This window comes from Hyaena hyaena, unplaced genomic scaffold (genome assembly GCF_003009895.1).
Source record: "Hyaena hyaena isolate Hyena2069 unplaced genomic scaffold, ASM300989v1 scaffold_92, whole genome shotgun sequence".
Lineage (NCBI taxonomy): Eukaryota > Metazoa > Chordata > Mammalia > Carnivora > Hyaenidae > Hyaena > Hyaena hyaena.
In genome coordinates, this window is record NW_024080723.1 from 1095674 (window position 1) to 1114306 (window position 18633).

Consider the following 18633-nt stretch of genomic DNA (forward strand, 5'->3'; position numbering starts at 1 on the left):
AGCCCGGCCAGCAGCAAGCTTGGACCAGCCGAGCTCCGACGGCTCGGCCAGACGCCAACTCGGGCCAACCCGACTGGCTCCTGGCCACTCGGCTGCAGGAGCTCTAGCCCGTCAGTCTCCCCAAGAGTTCGAGGCCCCGGAGTCCATGAGCCAAACCGCTTCGTAAATGACTAGCCCCCCGACTGCCCAGTTTCCAGCTAGGTAGAGCAGCCTCGCGTCGGCAGAGGGAGAGGGAAGCGGCTAGGCTAGAGCCCCGCCTGGCTCCCACGCCTCACACGTCAGTCTGGTTCCTCTCCCCGCCCCCGCCCTCCCCCCCCGACTCTTCGCGCACCCGGAGTGGAGAGAAATTTGACTGCTCCAGTCACCAATCAGGAGAGAGGCCGAGAATCTGAGCCAATCGGAGCAGGAGAAGGGGGTATGACGCGACGTCCTCCCGCCCCCGAGAGGGTGAGCGCGGAATGTCTCTAGCCCTCCCCTGCGCTTCAGCCTCAGTGCGGAGTCCTCGGCGGTGTGAGGTGAAGCGGCAGCGGGCAGCCTCTGGAGCAGGAGCGGAGGCTGCGGTACCGGAGCCTAAACCACACCCACGTCGCTGCTCCTATCCACTTCTTCCCTCTCGGTGTCCCACGGGAGACCGCGTTCCCAAAGGAGAGCGGCTGCCCACGCCCAGAGCATCCTCCCCAGTCGAGGGGCTGCTGACAGACCCGGCGGCATGATGCGACTGCGAAGCTCGGCGATGCTGCGGGACCTGCTCCTGCGGCCTCCCGCCGTTTCCTGCGCGGCTCTGAGGAGGGCACAGCCCCTCGTCACACTGTGCCGGCGTCCCCGAGGCGGGGGACAGGGGGCCGCGGGCCCAGCGGCCGCCGCGCGGCTTTACCCGTGGTGGGGTGGGGGCGGCCGGCCGGCGGGGCACCTCGCGCGGGGACTGTCTAGCTCCCCCTCGGAGATCCTGCAGGAGCTGGGCAAGGGGGGCCCGCAGCCCCAGCAGCAGCCCGGGGCGTCGCCGCCCGCGGCCCCGTCGGCTCCCAGCCCCAAGGACGGCCCCGGGGAGACGGATGCGTTCGGCAACAGTGAGGGCAAGGAGCTGGTGGCCTCAGGCGAAAAGTGAGTGTCTCCGCCTGGCGGAAGAGGCCTCCCCCGGCGTGGGGCCCGGAATCGGGCCCGGGAGGGGCCTGCGGTGGGGCGGGATGGGAGCGGAGGTTCGAGAAAGAAAGAGATGCCGGGCGGCCTGCGCAGTCTGCGCCATGTGATTAGGTCCGGCCCCGCCCGCGCCTTTCCCGTCGGCGCCCCTCCGCTCGGCCCCCACTTCCCTTCCCCGCCCCTGGCGCGGGCAGCCCGGGAGGAGCCGCGGAGGGGCCGGGGCGGCCGGCCTGGGCCATTCCATGGCCCCCCCCCCGTTCTTTGGGGCTGCGGCTGTCTGGCCCGCGCCGCGTGCTCCTCTCCCCGGCTCCGAGCTGCAGCTCCTGGCTGCCTGCCCAGCTCTCCGTGGGTGATGCCGCACGAACATCTCCACCGAGTGACATTTAGGAGTAGGGTGTTGAGCATACCCTGCGACTTCCTGACTCGTCGTTTTTCAGGCTCAGGTTTCTTTCTCTCTAAGCCTGCCCTCCTTCGATCGCTCTGCCACCATCTCTTTAGAAGCCTAGCGTGGCAGAATATTCTTGATAGTTCTGGAGTGGCTTTCAGGTGTGGTGTCGAGCAGTCTGGGGCACCGGAAATCGTGTTTTCGAAAGGAGATTAGGAGGAAAAGAGTCATGTGGCCGAGAAGGGGCACGCAGTACAAGACTACCTGTTTGCACTGGGGACCAGCTTTGGCCTGTCTCGTGTCTTCCATGAGATGGGCGAATTTTTCAGAATAAAAATCAAAATAGCCAAGATGAAATGTGACTGGTAAAAACCCTAGGAAAAATCCGAGTCACGTAGTTTTTGTGACTTAAATACTCAGAATGTTAAGTCATCTATGCCACGCTGCACTTTCGACTTAAAACGATTTTTTTTTTACACAAATGGGAAGCAGTTTCTTGGTTATTTTGTTTTGTATAATATAAATGGACCCAAATTTTGTTTTCCTAATATGGGTAAAAATCTGTATGCTTTCTTTATACCCTACTATTTTGCCCACATTGTACTGACATGTGACCCCTTTTGCCTCCCTGTGACTTACATTACTGTCTCCAGCTCCAGATCACCTTAAGTCAAACTGAAAGTGTGGGGTGATTTTTATACTTTGAATCTCAGGCCTGCTTAATGTTTCCTGTAATTGAAGTTGGTGCCTTCCTAAAACATTCCGAGCTTAAATTTTCCCAGACTGAAAAGTGTTATTTTAATGATGGGCAAAATTTGAGGTATTCTGTGATAATGTTTTGTACCACAAAGTCTTAGGAGCACAGGTAGGTCATTTAACATCTTTAGTTAGTTGATTTAAGTCCCTTCAAGGTCTGAAAACCTATACTTTTGTTAAATTTCTACCTCATATTTTTTTAGGGACTAGAATGTGTACGGTTAATCTCATCTGGTACTCACTTGTACCTTATCATCTGGTTTACCAGGCATGAAACTAGTTTTAAATACCTGAGCCCAGGGTTACAGAATTATAAAATGCAATTGCTAGCATTTAAAAGTTGTCCTTAAAGGCTGTGGGATGGGAACTGCTTTCTAATGAAAATGCCTTCAAGTCTTTGTCTCATCAGTGTCACTAGTATCCTTTTTTTTCCTTCTTTAACTTTTTTTTTAATCCTTATTTTTGAGAGAGAGTGCACACAAGCAGGGAAGAGGCAGAGAGAGAGGGAGACACAGAATCTGAAGCAGGCTGCAGGCTCCGAGCTGTCAGCACAGAGCCCGGTGTGGGGCTCCAACCCACAGACCCCAAGATCATGACCTGAGATGCAGTCGGACGCTTAACTGAGCCACCCAGGCACTGCTTTTTTTTCTTTTTTCCTTTTTATCAGATAGGAAATTAAGCTCTTTTTTTGTGATTTACATGTCTCCTAAAACTTTTCTAGTTTCATTGCTTTCCAAATAAGAAATCATGTCTTAGCAGTAACTTTAAAACACTATTTTGGCTAATACTTCATAACAACGATACATAAAAAAAGGTCCTGTACTGTACCCCAACCACCAAAGAAAAACCAATCTGAGGAGGGAGTCCTTCAAGAACATTAGCTCAGATGATTTGGGAGTTTGAATGGCCAACAAGATAATCTTGTTTACCTTAGTTAAAGGAGTTTCTTTTTCTGCCACTGAAGTTTGCTCGGGAGCAATCTAAGTACTGTGTATGATAATCCTGAGAGCTTTCAATCAAGGATTTCAAGAGTGAACCCCAGCTGTTTCGAATTCATAGATATATATATATATATATATATATATATATATATATAGTTGAAGAGCACTGGCCTCAAGATTGTCAAAAAAAATTTTCAACTTATTAAAGATTCTATTTCCTGAATGATCTGGTTTCCAAATGTAGCTTTCCTCTTTCGACTCCTTCCATTTTGCCTTTATGTAATAAATATTTCTGTCATTCTGGGAGGTAAGCTTCTAGTTGATCCTGTTATCCTTTCTAATAATCAGCTTCCAAAATATAGTTCATCCCTCAGCCACCCAGAATGCCAGCACTCAGGACTCTGCCAGGTTTTATGGAGGATTATTAAAAGAAATAACCATGTGAAATTAAATGAGTTAACATTTTGTAAAAGGCTTAGGACATTTGGTATGTTTTAAATACGATATAACTGTTTATTAAATAAGAATAAAATTGCTTCATCTTCATGTTGTAAAACATGACAAGGACATTAATTAGCCTTTGAATTTTAGGCTTATACATGAGAAATTACTTTTTGTTTTTAGTTTCCAGAAAAAGTTTCCGGAGAAATTATTGTACTTCTTATATGAAACTATTTGATTTGTACTGTTTGTCTTTTTGGCCTATTTACTAGTAAGCTTACAGCATTTAATATTTAGCCATAGCAATTTTATTAATTAATGTGGCTGACATACTTGCTTTTTCCTCCTTTCCTTGGTCTGACTGTATTTTATTAACCTTACCAGATTATATTCTGGAAAGAGGTGGAATATAAGCAAGTTACCTGCTTTTTTTCCGTAGTCAAATTCTTTGAACCGGTGTCATCCTAGGCTATGCCATCTCCTTCAACCAACTTCAGTCTGGTTTAGATTCTTGGTTCAACTTAAGATTTTACTACTGTCTTAAATTTCCTATAGAAAATATAATTTTTGCTTAGTTTTTCCTGTAGTGCACTTACTTAACTTTATTGCTATCATTTTAATCATTTTGAAAATCCACTTGGCTCTCCATTTTTTAAACTGTTGTCTTTGCTTTCCTGGCTCTTTGGGTTTGCTCACGGAATAAACCCTGAGGCTAAGGTCTTTGCTTCTTTTCCACTTCTCTACCTTCTCCATAGCATGTGTTTTCTCTCAACTTTGCCTCTCATAGTAGTATTTCATCTCTCATTCACTCTACTCACATTTTTCTCCACATATTTGATGACCCAAATTTAAAGTCTGTACCCCAGTATCCATTCTGTCTCATTTCAATCTGTTTTGAGATTGTTTATAGAATTTTAATTTCAAACTACCACTCTTCTTCTAAAATACCAATACAGACTGGAATGAGCATTATATCAAAATTACAAACCATGCTGTGGCATTCAATATTCTTGATCAACCATTATGCCAAATGCTTGTACCATACGGACGTTTTATGTCACTTTCTTCTCCATCAAGCATGCCATGCTTCATCTCTATAAAGCTTATAAGTGTGTATCCTATAGGGAAGACTCCCTGAAAAGGTTAGGCAGGTTGGGCTGAGGGACATTTTTGTTACCTTTTGTTTAGGCATTTTATTGTTTAGTTAGAAAAGAAAATAACTAACAGAAGGACTAGGTTTGGAAAATATCAGCACATGTATGCTCTTTAAGGTTTGGAAAATATCAGCACATGTATGCTCTTTAGTAAAAGGGTGATTTATATAGGGTACAATATTGATAATACAGGATACAGTATTCCATTAAAACAGAGCATTTTTTTCCCTATCGGATTGGCAGATGTCAAGTTAACAAGTGATGCAGAGGGTGTGGGGAATAGGAACTCTTATTGGAAGGTGGTTTGGTGGTATTTGTCAAAAACTCCATAACCATGAAGCAGTAATTGAATGTTTGCTCTTCTACATGAAGTCATGGCATTTAAAAATATATTTTAGATTAAATATGCATAATTAAAATATATTAAAAGTGAAAAGAAACATTCTTATACTAGCTTCAAGTAGTATGACTTATTTTGGTATTTTAAAAAATATTTTAAGTTTTAATTTTTTAGAGAGTGAGCAGAGAAGGGAAGCAGAGGAGAGAAGAGAAAAAAAAAATCTTAAGCAGTCTCCACACTCAGTCCAGAGACTGACATGGAGCTTGATCCCGTGACCCTGGGATCATGACTTGAGCTACCCAGGTACCCTGGGAGTTCATATTTATTAAATGGAAAGTGAGGGGCAAACAATCATTACATTGCATGCTCTGAAAACTTAATCTCAAAGTAAGATTAAATGCTTATGCATTTTAGCAAAATTGAGTTAGTTCTATAGAACAGCACTTGATAATGAAGTTGAGACAGTGGCAGATACAATTTCAAAGTGAAATACAGGTGTGAAATAGGTGACAAATTCTGTCACTGTTGTTAATGCATTTTTTAATGTGTAAAAGTGAATATTTACAATTCACTTAAAGTTAAGATTGAAAGTATATTTAATTTGAGGGACTCCTCAACACTTCTGATTTTGTGATTTCCTCTACTAAAAATTTTTTCCAGTTACAGTTATCAGTGAGCTTTAGTTTAGTGGCCAGTCATAACATACATCATAACTGCCTGATGTTTATATTAACCACAGGCATCTATTCAGTCATGGGTATATCTGTAGTGATCTGTAATTAACAAACTGTGTGCTACTTAAGAATTTTTAGATGAACTTCACTGAAAGAGCATGAATTAGATCCTGAACTTTAGTTTCTTTAAGTTTTAGCTGCTTTTTAGGCTTTACTGTTTACAGAGAAGTCCGCCTACCTCAGAATCAACTAAGGAAATGACTACCAAATTGAATTCAATTTTTTTATGAGGCGCTATGTAGGAAAAAGTAACAAGGGTTGGAAGGGCACTATTTTAGTCTGAAAAAAATAAATGTCACCTTGAAAAGACCTTTGTTGAAGATATTTGTGGGTTTGAGTTTCAAAAATTTATTTGAAGTAAGTAAAAAGTTATATTGCTTCCTAGTGATTATGAAGTAAAAGATTATGGCAGTAGAAACTGAACATCTAATTGTAGGATTTGCATTCTTTAAAGAGCTCAGTCTTTAAATCCTGTATAAATCAAAGAGTTGCCTGTCTGCCTTTTCACCTTTTAATTCATTTGCTAGGAAGAAGAATGCTTAAGAAAGCTGAGTGAACAGATATATTTATAAAACTAATTACTGATTATTGATATCTCTAAGTGAGGTAAATGCTTTCAGGTAGAAATACTTAGGATTTTATCCTGGAATCTTTCTACTCAGGTATAAAATTGCTTTGGTTATGAGACATGGTACATGTAACTACTTACTGTACTTGTGATTTTTCTGGCCTTTTATAATGTAGTAGAAGCATGATAATGTGTTGTCTTGGCTTCCTTTGGGGAGTATTCTCTAGTTCATATGTAATGTTATTGCTTACTGATTTCTAAAAATAAGTTTATAGTGAAAGCACTAACTTTAAAACAGAACTATTGATATTGCATAATGAACAATAAGTTGATAGATTTCCAGATTTGGATATATGTATATTTTTTTGCCCACCAATTACTACAGGCCTCTAAAGAAGATTTTTAAATGGTCATCTTCATGAAGGTGTTCTGAGTGACATAGGCACTTAAGATTCTTGGTGGGTGTTGTTAAGATTAGACTTTTTTTTTTTTTTATAGCTTTCATGTATTTTGTGAGAGAATGCATGAGCAGGGGAGGAGCAGAGAGAATCCAAGCAGGCTCTGCTCTCAGCATGGAGATTTGATGCAGGGCTTGATCTCATGACCATGAGATCATGACTTGAGCTAAAATCAAGAGTTGGATGCTTAACTGACTGAGGCACCCCAAGAGTAGAGACTTTTTAAGAACGGTTTTTAAACTGTATGAAACCTTAAATATATTAATAGATTTTTAGGAGTCTAGGCTAACAAACTTGAGTTGTAGGAAGATTTATTCATTAATACTTTTGGCACAATATCCTGCATATTAGAAAAGAATGGAGACAATCTTGTGTTCAACATTAGTGGAATGGTTGAGTAAATTATGATGCATCCATTTGAGAGTCTCTTATTCATTCATTTAAAATGTATACAGATACTTTTGGGAGATGTAAGAAAATGTTAGGGCAAAAGTTAGGATACAAAATTCCTATGCTGCAGTATGATCTCAAGTGATTCTTAAGCTTTTAAAACATGATTAGAAAAAGTATTTGGGGAAAATAAACTGAAATGATATCAGCAGTTGTGGTTTGTGAGAACGCACACTGTTTTGCTTGCCTCTGTAGAGTTACTTTTAAGATTTCTCATTATGAGTGGGGCCCCTGGGTAGCTCAGTCGGTTAAGTGTCCAGCTTCAGCTCAGGTCATGATCTCATGGTTGGTGAGTTTGAGCCGCATGTCAGGCTCTGTGCTGACAGTTCAGAGCCTGGAGCCTGCTTTGGATTCTGTGTCTCCTTTCCCTCTGCCCCTCCTCCACTCATGCTCTGTCTCTCTCAAAAATATTAAAAAAAAAAAAAAAGATTTCTCATTATGAGTACAATTGATCCTTGAATATTGTGGATGTTAGGGGTTCCAGCCTCCTCTCACAGTCAAAAATCACCTTACTTTCCCAAAACTTAACTACTGAGAGCCTTCTGTTAACTGGAATCCTCACCAATAATGTAAACAGTCAATACATATTTTGTATGTTATATGTATTATGGAATATATTCTTACAATAAAGTAAGCAAGAGGAGAAAATGTTACTAAAATCACAAGGAAAAATACATTTATAGTACTATTAACTGTATTTATTGAAAAAAATCCACATGTAAGTGTACCCACATGGTTCAAACTCATGTTGTTCAAGGGTCAACTGCATTTACAACTTCTATTATTAGAGGAACCTCATCTGTTAATTTTAAAATTGTAAATTTTACTATTCTACTATCCTAGTCTGCTATCCTAATATCCTGTTTCTTTTTTTTTAAATATTTTTAAATATTAAAATAGGAGAGAGAGAGACAGCGTGAGCAGAGGAGGGTCAGAGAGACAGGAAGATACAGACTCTGAAACAGGCCCCAGGCTCTGAGCTGGCAGTCAGCACAGAGCCCGACGCGGAGCTCGAACCCACGAACCCCGAGATCATGACCTAAGCGAAAGTCGGACGCTTAACTGACTCAGCCACCCAGGCGCCCCCTAATATCCTGTTTCTGATACATATAACAGGAAGTACCATTACATTAAAAAGTTAAAAATTGTACATGGATTTGTACAGCTCTTGTCAACATTATCCAATTATATTCACTATTTGCAAACATTAAACTTCTTATATTTCTAATTTTATTCTTGGTGGTAAATCTCCTTAGAAAATACTGCATATTTTTTGCCACAGTAAACCATTGTAATGGATAGAGTTTAACATTTCTTGTTCCATCTTAGGTTTTATTGTAAGGGAGCATTACTATAGTGATGTTCGTAGGCAGGTATTGGCAAACTTCTTCTCTCTGAAGGGCCAAATAGTACATATTTTTGTCTTTGCAGGCTCTCTGGTCTGTGTTAAGACTATTCAAAATAACTGTTGTTGCAAAGTTGTCATGGATGGTTGGTAAATGAATAAGCACAACTCTCTTGTAATAAAACTTTATTTACAAACACAGGTGCTCTGCTGTAGTTTGCTATTAGTGGCCCCTGTATGAACTCTAACTAGTTGTGTAATGTATTTTGTCATATTATGATTGGTTCTACTTTCAATGAGTTTATTCCTTTGTGGATTTTTGTATCTGGTATCCATTGCTACCTCTTGTTCCTGCTCTTCCTATCTCCACTTTGGCTATTTCCTCTTACTCTCCCCTTCTATACCTAGTTCCCCTTAGCTTTTAAAAACAAAATTGTTTTTATTTAACCCTTTTTAAGTTTACAGTTTGGTGGCATTAAGTACTCTGTGAGTCTCTCTTTTTTTTTTTTTAAAGAACTTAAGATAGACTTTATGTATAAAATGTGTGTATATAGGTCATTTGTGTATGTATAGTTCCTGGGTGAGTAAAGTTGATAGTCTTTAGGAATTTAGGAGGACCATTTATTTTAGCAGCTTAAAAACTGAAAATTAGAGTTGAAAGTGATTTTAAAGACATCTAATTCCACTTCGTTTTACATATTTTGTAAGTTGGCCACATATACTAACTAAATGACTAAAGTTTATAAATATTGAGATTTATTTTTTTTTATCCACCATTAGATTAATAAAATATAGTACTGAATTGGTTACTTTTTTAGCTACGGTGTTGGAAGATACCTTAACAACCCTTCTCCCCAACTGATTTTTTTTTTCTCTTCCATTATATTGCTTGCAAATTGTTATTCATCTCTGCTTAAATACTTCCTTGACTAGAGTTCACTCCCTTAGAATATAGCACCTTCCATTTTCAGAGCTGTTTTGTTTTTGTGTAGCTGAAGTCTCCCTTTCATTAACTTCTACATACATATTTTAGTTATTTCAAAGACATCATCTTGGGGCGCCTGGGTGGCTTAGTTGGTAAGCATCCTACTTTGGCTCAAGTCATGATCTCACAGTTGGAGGGTTTAAGCCCTGTGTTGGGCTCTGTGCTGACAGCTCAGAGCCTGGAGCCTGGTTCAGATTCTGTGTCTCCCTCTCTTTATGATCCTCCCCTGCTCATGCTCGCTCACTCGCTCGCTCGCTCGCTCTCTCTCTCTCTCTCAGCAATAAATAAAAAACATTAAAAAAAAAATTTTTTTTTTAAAGACATCATCTCTAGTATGGTATTAAAATGATTACAGTAACAATTCATATGATATCTATATTTACAACTAGAATGATGTATTAAAGGATACTTGACTGAAGGAATAGGTGGACTTCAGGGACTTGATCTGCCCATGTCCTTGTCCTCCCATCAGAGACAAGCAGGCTGCCCCCTGGGTTAGACTTCTGAAGTTGTACATGAAGAAAAATTGCCATCAGCTGATAATGGATAGCTTGGCCACTAGCTTTTGTGCTTGTTTCTTTGGTATGTTTTTGAATAAGTTTCAGTAAAATCCAATTAGAACAGCAGTCCTAATTTAACATAATCTCATCCTCACTTTTTATAGGACTTAAACAAGGTGGAACCACAGTTTAGTCCTTTAACATAAGTAATTCCCCTATTAGCATTTTGGTTAGAAATTCTTCAATATATAAGGAGTCTTAACTTTTAATTATTCTGTACAAATTCTTAGGTATTCCTCCAAAAATGGAGGGCTAATAATTGAGCACAATTGGTGTGGTATACAGGAAGTATATAGAAACCAAAGACCAATTTTCCAAGGCTAATTCTGGTGCAGCCACTTAAGAATTGTGTGACATTAGACATGTTGCTTGACTTTGAGACTCTGTCCTTACCTGTAAACCTTACTTTAGCACATAGGGTTTTTAGATAGCCAGAGATCCTTTCTTAACAGTAAAGCCTTAAAATATGTAATGTTTTATTTTTAAATTCCACCAATAATTACACTTGGGGTAGAATCACTTGGAGAATAAGCAGAATTCATCACTTTGTCAGACTTATAATGGTATATGGTTAGCCCCCATCAGTTCTTGCCCCCCACCTCTAGCCCCTCTTCTCTCTGGCAACCACCACTGTTCTCTGTGTCTGAGTTTCAACTTACAATCAATCAGCTCACTTTAAGATTTTTTTTTTTTTAATAGAGAGAGAGAGACAGCGTGAGCATGGGAGGGTCAGAGAGAGAGGGAGTCACAGACTGAAACAGGCTCCAGACTCTGAGCTGGCAGTCAGCACAGAGCCCGACGCGGGGCTCGAACCCACGAACCGCGAGATTGTGACCTAAGCGAAAGTCAGACACCCAACCGACTAAGCCACCCAGGCGCCCCCAATCAGCTCACTTTAAATTAAAAATGATAAACCAATTTAAAAACATTTTTTAAAGATCATTGTTTTAAAAGGAAAACATAAGTAAAAACAGCAAAGTATTTTTTTTTGTATTGTTAGTGGAGTTTTGTTTTTTTTTTTTTTAACCTAGTTGGGAAAAAAAGTTTCTGACTTTCTGATAGACTTACCGTGCTGTACTGTGTTTGAGTTACATGGGTTTGACCCTTGCAAAAAAAAATTAAGGAAGGTAATACACCAGCCTTGAAGGTTTATAGTTTGAAGTCAGGTAATAGGAAACATTATTTAACAAAATAAGACAAAATATAGTTGGTTTCAACTTTTTTCCTTCTCATTTTGCAGTTCTTAAAGACTTGATGATTTTCATTTTCCACCTTTCATTTAATACTAGTTTTAACTTATAAGATTTTATTTTATTTTTTTTTAATTTTTTTTTTTAATGTTTTATTTCTAAGAGAGAGAGAGACAGCGTGAGCAGGGGAGGGTCAGAGAGAGAGGGAGTCACAGATTGAAACAGGCTCCAGGCTCTGAGCCGGCAGTCAGCACAGAGCCCGACGCGGGACTCGAACCCACAAACCGCGAGATCATGACCTAAGTGAAAGTCGGACGCTTAACCGACTAAGCCACCCAGGCGCCCCTAATTTATAAGATTTTAAACCATGAGGGAGAGTTTGGGGTATTGCTCCTAAATAAAAGCTATACTTCCTTAATTTTCTCCCACCCATCAAGGCACAGTTGAATGCTTACTTTGTACTTCTGTCATTTTTTTTGCACTTCTGTCCTAGTACTTGCCATAGTCTTGGCTCTCCTAGACAGCATCCTTACTTTATTCATCTTTATATAGGCTGTATAAGAAAAGTACAAAACTTACTGGTACAGCCAGGACATGCTTAAAAGAGTATAGAAAATTTAGTTGGAGAAAGCCCTCTAATGATTGAAATGATGATTGATACTGTAAAAGATTAGAAAAAGAAAAGTTATAAACAGAAGACTTCCATAAGATAGCGGGATTTATTTACAGATTGGTGAATCTAGTTAGTTAAAAGTGATAAATTAAGAATAGATTCTACAAAGCCGAAGTAGAGAACCGAATACCAGACTGAGGAGCTTAAATGGTATTGTGTAACTGGTTGATCAGTAAACAAAGACAGTACCTCTTTTTATGTTGCCGAAATTGGCCCTGAATTTAAACATCGTATGTAAATTTTTGGGAGGTAGTCTCATTTCTCATTTATTGTTTATATAGATCTCTATCAGCCTTGAAAATTAGGTATTTTAACAACTCATAAATAGAAACAGGCACTTAATTCATATATCTTATGCTCTGGCAGTTTGCTGTTCCTTGTAAATACCCAGTGAATGCTAACCTTCATTGCCTTGGTTCTGTTTCCTTTGCTGGAAATCCCTTTCTATTGCCATGTTTTCAACTCCTGCCCTTCTTTCAAGTGTAGCTCAAGTTCCGTGTCTTCTAAAAAGACCTTATTAGTCCATAGTGAAGTACTTTTTTCAGAGTAGATCTCATTGTCCCTTTTTGTAATTACTCATTATGTATCTACTTTTTTCATTTTAGACTGTAAGCAGCAACTAACATAATGCTGTACATGTCCTAGATGTCGTTAAATTTTTTATGTTAAAGAATGATTTCTGTGTTTTAGGCAGGTATTTTGTGAGGGTAAAGTAGAGGAAGCAATGGGTAAATGAAGGCACAAAATGATGGTGAAAGGATCTTGAGGGCAGTAATTAGAAAAGAAGTGAGGGGAAAATGAAAGGGAAGGAATAAAAAAGTATGAAACAAGGATTTTTCTTTGGATTTACTAATCTTCTACATGTATCCTATTTTAGTTGCTGAGTATCATAACCATTTTATATTTTTCCCAGGGAATCTGGAGGGCTCACTTGGGCTTCTCAGTAGTTGTAATGATTTGAAAGCCTCCTATAATCTAGTCTTTTTTGTCATTGAAACTTAAATACTCCTCAAGGATTTCCTAGTTTCTATATGCTTAAAATACAGTTTTTAGCTTTTAAATTTTCATAGTAAAATACATTACTGTGAAGTGTTGTCACAAAGCCCTATTAAATTTGGAGAGAGAAAAGGAGTTAATATCAACAAAGATCTTTGGAGTAATTTCTCCTTGTTTGAAAGTTGGGGAAAATCTTTTCATTTATTTGTTCACCAGAGTGTTGAAGCCAGCGTCTTCTCAAATCAGAGTCTGAGCTTTTAAATGCTGAGATAGGTAGTATTCTCTTTTTATCAATTTTGACCCATTTATTCTGTGAGCATATTTTTTAGAGATGACTTAAATCTCTCCTCAATCGATAAAAATTAGTCTCTTGTCCAAAAGCAAGTATTTACTTTTTTTGCTAACTGTGACAATAACATGGTCATTTAAATTTTTTTGTGCTCTGTACCATAAGGTAAGGAAGTGTATATTTTGTTATTTACTTAGCTTTTAGGCAAAGCAAATACCATTTACTCGTGTGGTAAATACATAGAAAGCTTATTCTGCAGTTTTTTAAAGTGACAGACCACCACTATCTAAAGTTTATTTGACAAACCATTTTCTGTAAATAATTGGTATGTTATTTTCCACTGATGTTTTGATGGCTGACTCAATTTTTCTTTAAATATTAAGTCATCAGTATTGTTGAATGCTGTTTAATGATTTTGGATCTGAGTAAGACCTAGAAAAATTGTACCTTCTGAAAATAATAACTAGGCAGTAAGTTTGAGAGCCAGTATATTGTAGTGGTGAATAATATGCACTCTGGATTCAGAGAAATGGGCTAAATCCATCTCTGCCACTGTGCAGTCATGGGAAGCTTCTATTTGAACCCCGTTTCACTTTATATATGCATACGTATATATGTGTGTATGTATATATGTTTATATTTCCAGGGTATGTCATTAAATTGTGGTAATCCTGTGTTAGTTTTTAAAGACTTTGGTGTGAAATTGATACATTTTAAGGTTGACTTTAAAAACTAAATTTGGTGTAATAGCTTTCAAAGCAATTATAAATGACATTAATACCAATATAAATGTTTCTTTTAGGAGAAACTGTTCTTTTAGGAGTAACTGTTCATGTTCTGTGAACCAGCTTTATATTCTGTTGTCTTTTAAGATAGAAATATATGGACCCACTAATAATAGGAAAGTAATTATAATAGGAAATAAATACATGTGGTCTTACTGAAGTATAGGACTATTAAGTAATCTTTGGGTAATCCAGGAAATATTTAGATAGAATATCTACAAAACTCTTTTTAACAGCATAAAAACACAATTTTAAACAGACCTGTGTTCTGTGACAGTTTTACAAAAATAATGTATACAGTTTTCCCTTGAAACCTATGGCTAGTCCAAAATTGTTGTGAATTAAGTTCTGAAATTAAAGAAACAAGCATTCCATCCTTTCTCTTTCATTTTTTCTCTTACTTTCTTGAAATATAGTCTTTTCCAGAATATATACGTGCACATGCGCGCACGCACACACACACACACACACACACACTCACACTCACACTCACACACACACACACACACAGTATGTATTTCTCCTTCCTGTTTTAACGAATACTGATAGGTGGGGAGGAGATTTGTTTACCTTAGATCTGTACATCATATAACATCACTATAATACTTAATGATAGTCATTGATGTTCATAATATTGAAATGTGTTGATTGTAGTTTCAGAGCTAAAAAAAAGACATTAAGTAAGTTCATTATAATTTGTTTACTTGGAAGCTTTTCAGCGGATAGGAAAAATTCTTTTCTTTAAATATCTGTTTAATTATAGTGTTTTACACTAATTTATTAAGATTTTAGTGTCTTTCTATGTTAAGAAATTGTTTTTATTCTAATAATCTTTGTGATTTTTGTAGCATTTGGTCTGTATATGTAAGCGAAGATCACTTTAGAAATATTAACTACAACTACCATCAGCTGAGACCTTATTCTCTGCCAGTCAGCATTCTAAATATATTGAATGTACCAAGTCAGCCTGATCCTCATAACAGCCCTGTGAGGTAGATACTTCTCTCCCCTCAGATGAGGAAACAGAACCATAGAAAGGTTCTTTAATTTTTCCAAGGCAATTCAGCTAGTATTATACCTAGGATTTAAAAACTGGTATATATACTGTCCAGTATGTAATTGCTGTGTCCCCCAAATTTTACAATTAGGTTAACTGTTCTAGTAATATATAAATATAGTCATCATATTTAAAAAACACAGAACAATGTAGACTCTTACCTGAACATTAGCTAGGCTCTATAATTAGGACTGGGATTGTATTAGGCTATATAGGAAGGTATCACCATAACAGATGGGTAGGAATTAGTAGTACTAGAAATGGTAATCAGGATTTTAAAACCTGAGATTAAAAATATCTGAATTCTTTAATAATTTTTTACTTTCTCAGTGTGATTTCAGTAATACTGATTTGATTTTTGGTAAATTAGCATTTCTCAGGACAGTCTTGATCAGCTCAGATGTAGTCTGATTCAATGATTATTTAATAATGATATACCTAAAATCCATTAAAATGGTCACGCAAGGATTAATTTTGTTTTCTTTTTTCCCCTTTAGTAAAATAAAACAGGGTCTGTTACCTAGCTTGGAAGATTTGCTGTTCTATACAATTGCAGAAGGACAAGAGAAAATACCTGTTCATAAATTTATTACAGTAAGTTTTTACATTCTTCTATCTTAAACTTTTTGAAAATCAGTAATACTGAATCAGAATACAGGAATGTCTAATGTAGTCTTAAAGATCATTTTACATGTAGATTCTGACTGACACTGTTTCTCTTATTATGTTTTCAAATTTTCATCATGCTCATTTCAAGGTAATCAGTGAAAGAAAATGAAAGAAACAATGAGAAACTTGTCCAGAAAGTGGGTAATAGTGACCCTTAAATGCCCATATGCATATTCAGGTTCTGGGTGGAAGTTTTCATATACAGGAATAAAAACTTATAGTTGGAATAAGCATATACATTATTTGCACTATGTATTTACAAACTCTTATTTTTTTAAAAACAGGCACTCAAATCTACAGGATTGCGAACGTCTGATCCCAGGTTGAAAGAGTGTATGGATATGTTAAGATTAACTCTTCAAACAACATCAGATGGTGTCATGCTAGACAAAGATCTTTTTAAAAAGTAAAAATTTCTGCCAAACCTTTAATGGTGATTTGCTATGCTATATGGTGATTTTTCTTTTAAAACAAAATTGCATCTTTGAAGGCCAGTGCTTCCTGCGTAACTGAAAAAAATAAGGGGGAATTTATAAATATCGATTGCTTGAAGAACTTGGTGCACGTAGGTTCTGTGATACACGGGGGCTAAGAGTAGACTTTCTTTGAAATTGCTCTATGGAAATAGAGCAGTACACGTGTGTGTTTCCAGTTTACAATTATCTGGAATTTGTATTCAGTTTGAATAGAGCACACTCTGTCTTGTCACAGCTTAAATTGATCTCCAGTTCATATGCATGTCTTGCAGGCGTTTTCAGTATGGTCTCTGTGTCTTTCCTACAAGGTGATTTAGATGACATCGTAAAATGAGAAGCCTTCAGACAACATTCCTTAGATTCACATATCCCCATTGTCTGCTTCTCTCCTCTTTTCAGACATATTAATACATAGGCTTTTGACTATTTTCATTTCCTTCAAATTATTTAAAAACTGAAAACAACTTTGGAGATGAATGCCTTGATTTGGTTGAATGAGCATGTTTATTTTGATTTTCTTGTATTTGCCTATTAGTTTAAACTTACTAAGAGTTTGGTAAAAATCAGTGTAAAACTGTAAACACTACTGTAAACCATTGGCTTTCTCCAGACCATAGGCTTAGTTTGAAGTAGATCCAAAGAATTCTAGCATCTACCTTGACAGTTTAGTTTTATGTATGTATGTATTTTTATTTATTGTTCTTTTATATTTTTTGAGTGACTGGATTGCCCTAGATATCTCCTGGAAGTATCCTAGAGTATTAAGCCATTTGAATGTATAAGTATTTAACTGAGGTCCTTCAAAGTTTCCTGGCATGCTGTGAAGCACTGCTGACAGTCTTGTCTTTTCACTACAAGGTTCTTGATTCTGTTAACTCAGCTTACCTTATAGAGATTTTAGGTTCATTTTGGAATTGGTATTAGGAATTTTTTTTGAGTCATCAAAACATGTTTCTTTGTGGAGGGGAAAAAATAAATCATTTCTTGTTGTTGTTTATTTTTAGTGTTCATAAACTGTGCAAAGTACTCTTGATTATGGTGCCTTCTGAGAGTTATTTTGGTATATCTGAGAATGAAGTTGTCAAAGAGATGGTAGGGAGATCTGTTGATAATAAGTATGAGGGACTGTTTTGGAATTTGAAATGAAAGCAGTATTTTATGCCTTTTTAGTACTGTTTAAAATTTTTTTGTGCTTTATAAACATTTGCTGTGTTTATATGAAATTAAAAGTAACTTAAATATATTGATTATGAAGCCAGGAAACATAATCATAAAATTTTATGTCCATAATTATATAAAAGAATAACAATAACTATTATTTTAAATGCTAATCTTGAAAATTATTTTAAATGCTGATTTTTTTTTAATTGATGATTGTAATATAGGCAGTTCCCAATTTGACAAATGCTTAGTGCTATATATGTGCAGGCAGTAGAAAGTCTCAGTCTGGAGGCATAACGATTTCTCTTTTCATCTCTAGAATGAAGTGATTCAAAACCTCTGTTAACCTTTTCAGGTCACCTAGAAGGGTGATTGCTCTAGAGAGGTTCTTTTTTTTTCAAAATAAGTTTTATAGCTTAGTGTTGCCTTAAATAAACAATCTCATCTCCATGCAGGTGGGAACGAGATGTTAAAGTGGAATTCATTTTCCCAGAGAAATAATTTATAATGGCATATAGGCATGGTTGAAGTCAGTCTGTTGATTTTTGCTTAAAAAACATTGTTGATTAATGTATGTAGACTTTGAGGGTAATCTGAGAAATAACTACTATGTATGACTTTTTTTTTTTTTTTTTTTTTTTACTGTTTGGAGCATAATCTATTTGAAAGTTGGAGACTGCCTGTACTCATCTAGATTATCACTTGTTTGTAATGCTAAGAATCCTGAAAACTAGAAGTGGAAAATTGTGTTGAAAGTGAATGCATTATTTATTTATGCATTTTTAACCATACAAATATTAGAATTATTTTTATGTATGATCATAGTTTTTTGATCTTTTCTGTTTTTGAGGAAAATGAGTGGTAGTCTTTTGCATTTGTATATTGTTTGTCTTTTAAAATCACATCCATTATGTTATTTTAGTAGAGAAAAATGGTGAGAAAATATCTAAAACATGTTACTTAGTTGTTAATCATAAACACTTATGAAGATGATGATGATTCCCAGTTTACAGTTGAGCAAACTAAACAAAGCATGAGAAATATGTGACTTGCTGAAAACCATGAGTCCTTCCTCCTCAGAAT

General features: G+C 37.4%; 1 protein-coding gene across 3 annotated transcripts in view; it reads left to right on the top strand.

Moving 5' to 3' along the window:
• The first annotated feature begins 468 nt into the window (after positions 1 to 468).
• Positions 469 to 18633, top strand: part of GLS (glutaminase) — an 83707-nt gene continuing 65542 nt past the window's right edge. For 2 of the 3 annotated variants that reach the window (XM_039234687.1, XM_039234689.1), the window contains exons 1-3: positions 469 to 1101; positions 15742 to 15838; positions 16198 to 16319. In XM_039234687.1, coding sequence (XP_039090618.1) covers positions 710 to 1101; positions 15742 to 15838; positions 16198 to 16319 — 611 coding nt within the window. In that variant the 5' untranslated portion in view covers positions 469 to 709. The remainder of the gene's footprint in view (positions 1102 to 15741; positions 15839 to 16197; positions 16320 to 18633) is intronic. The other variant, XM_039234688.1, reaches the window with a different exon arrangement.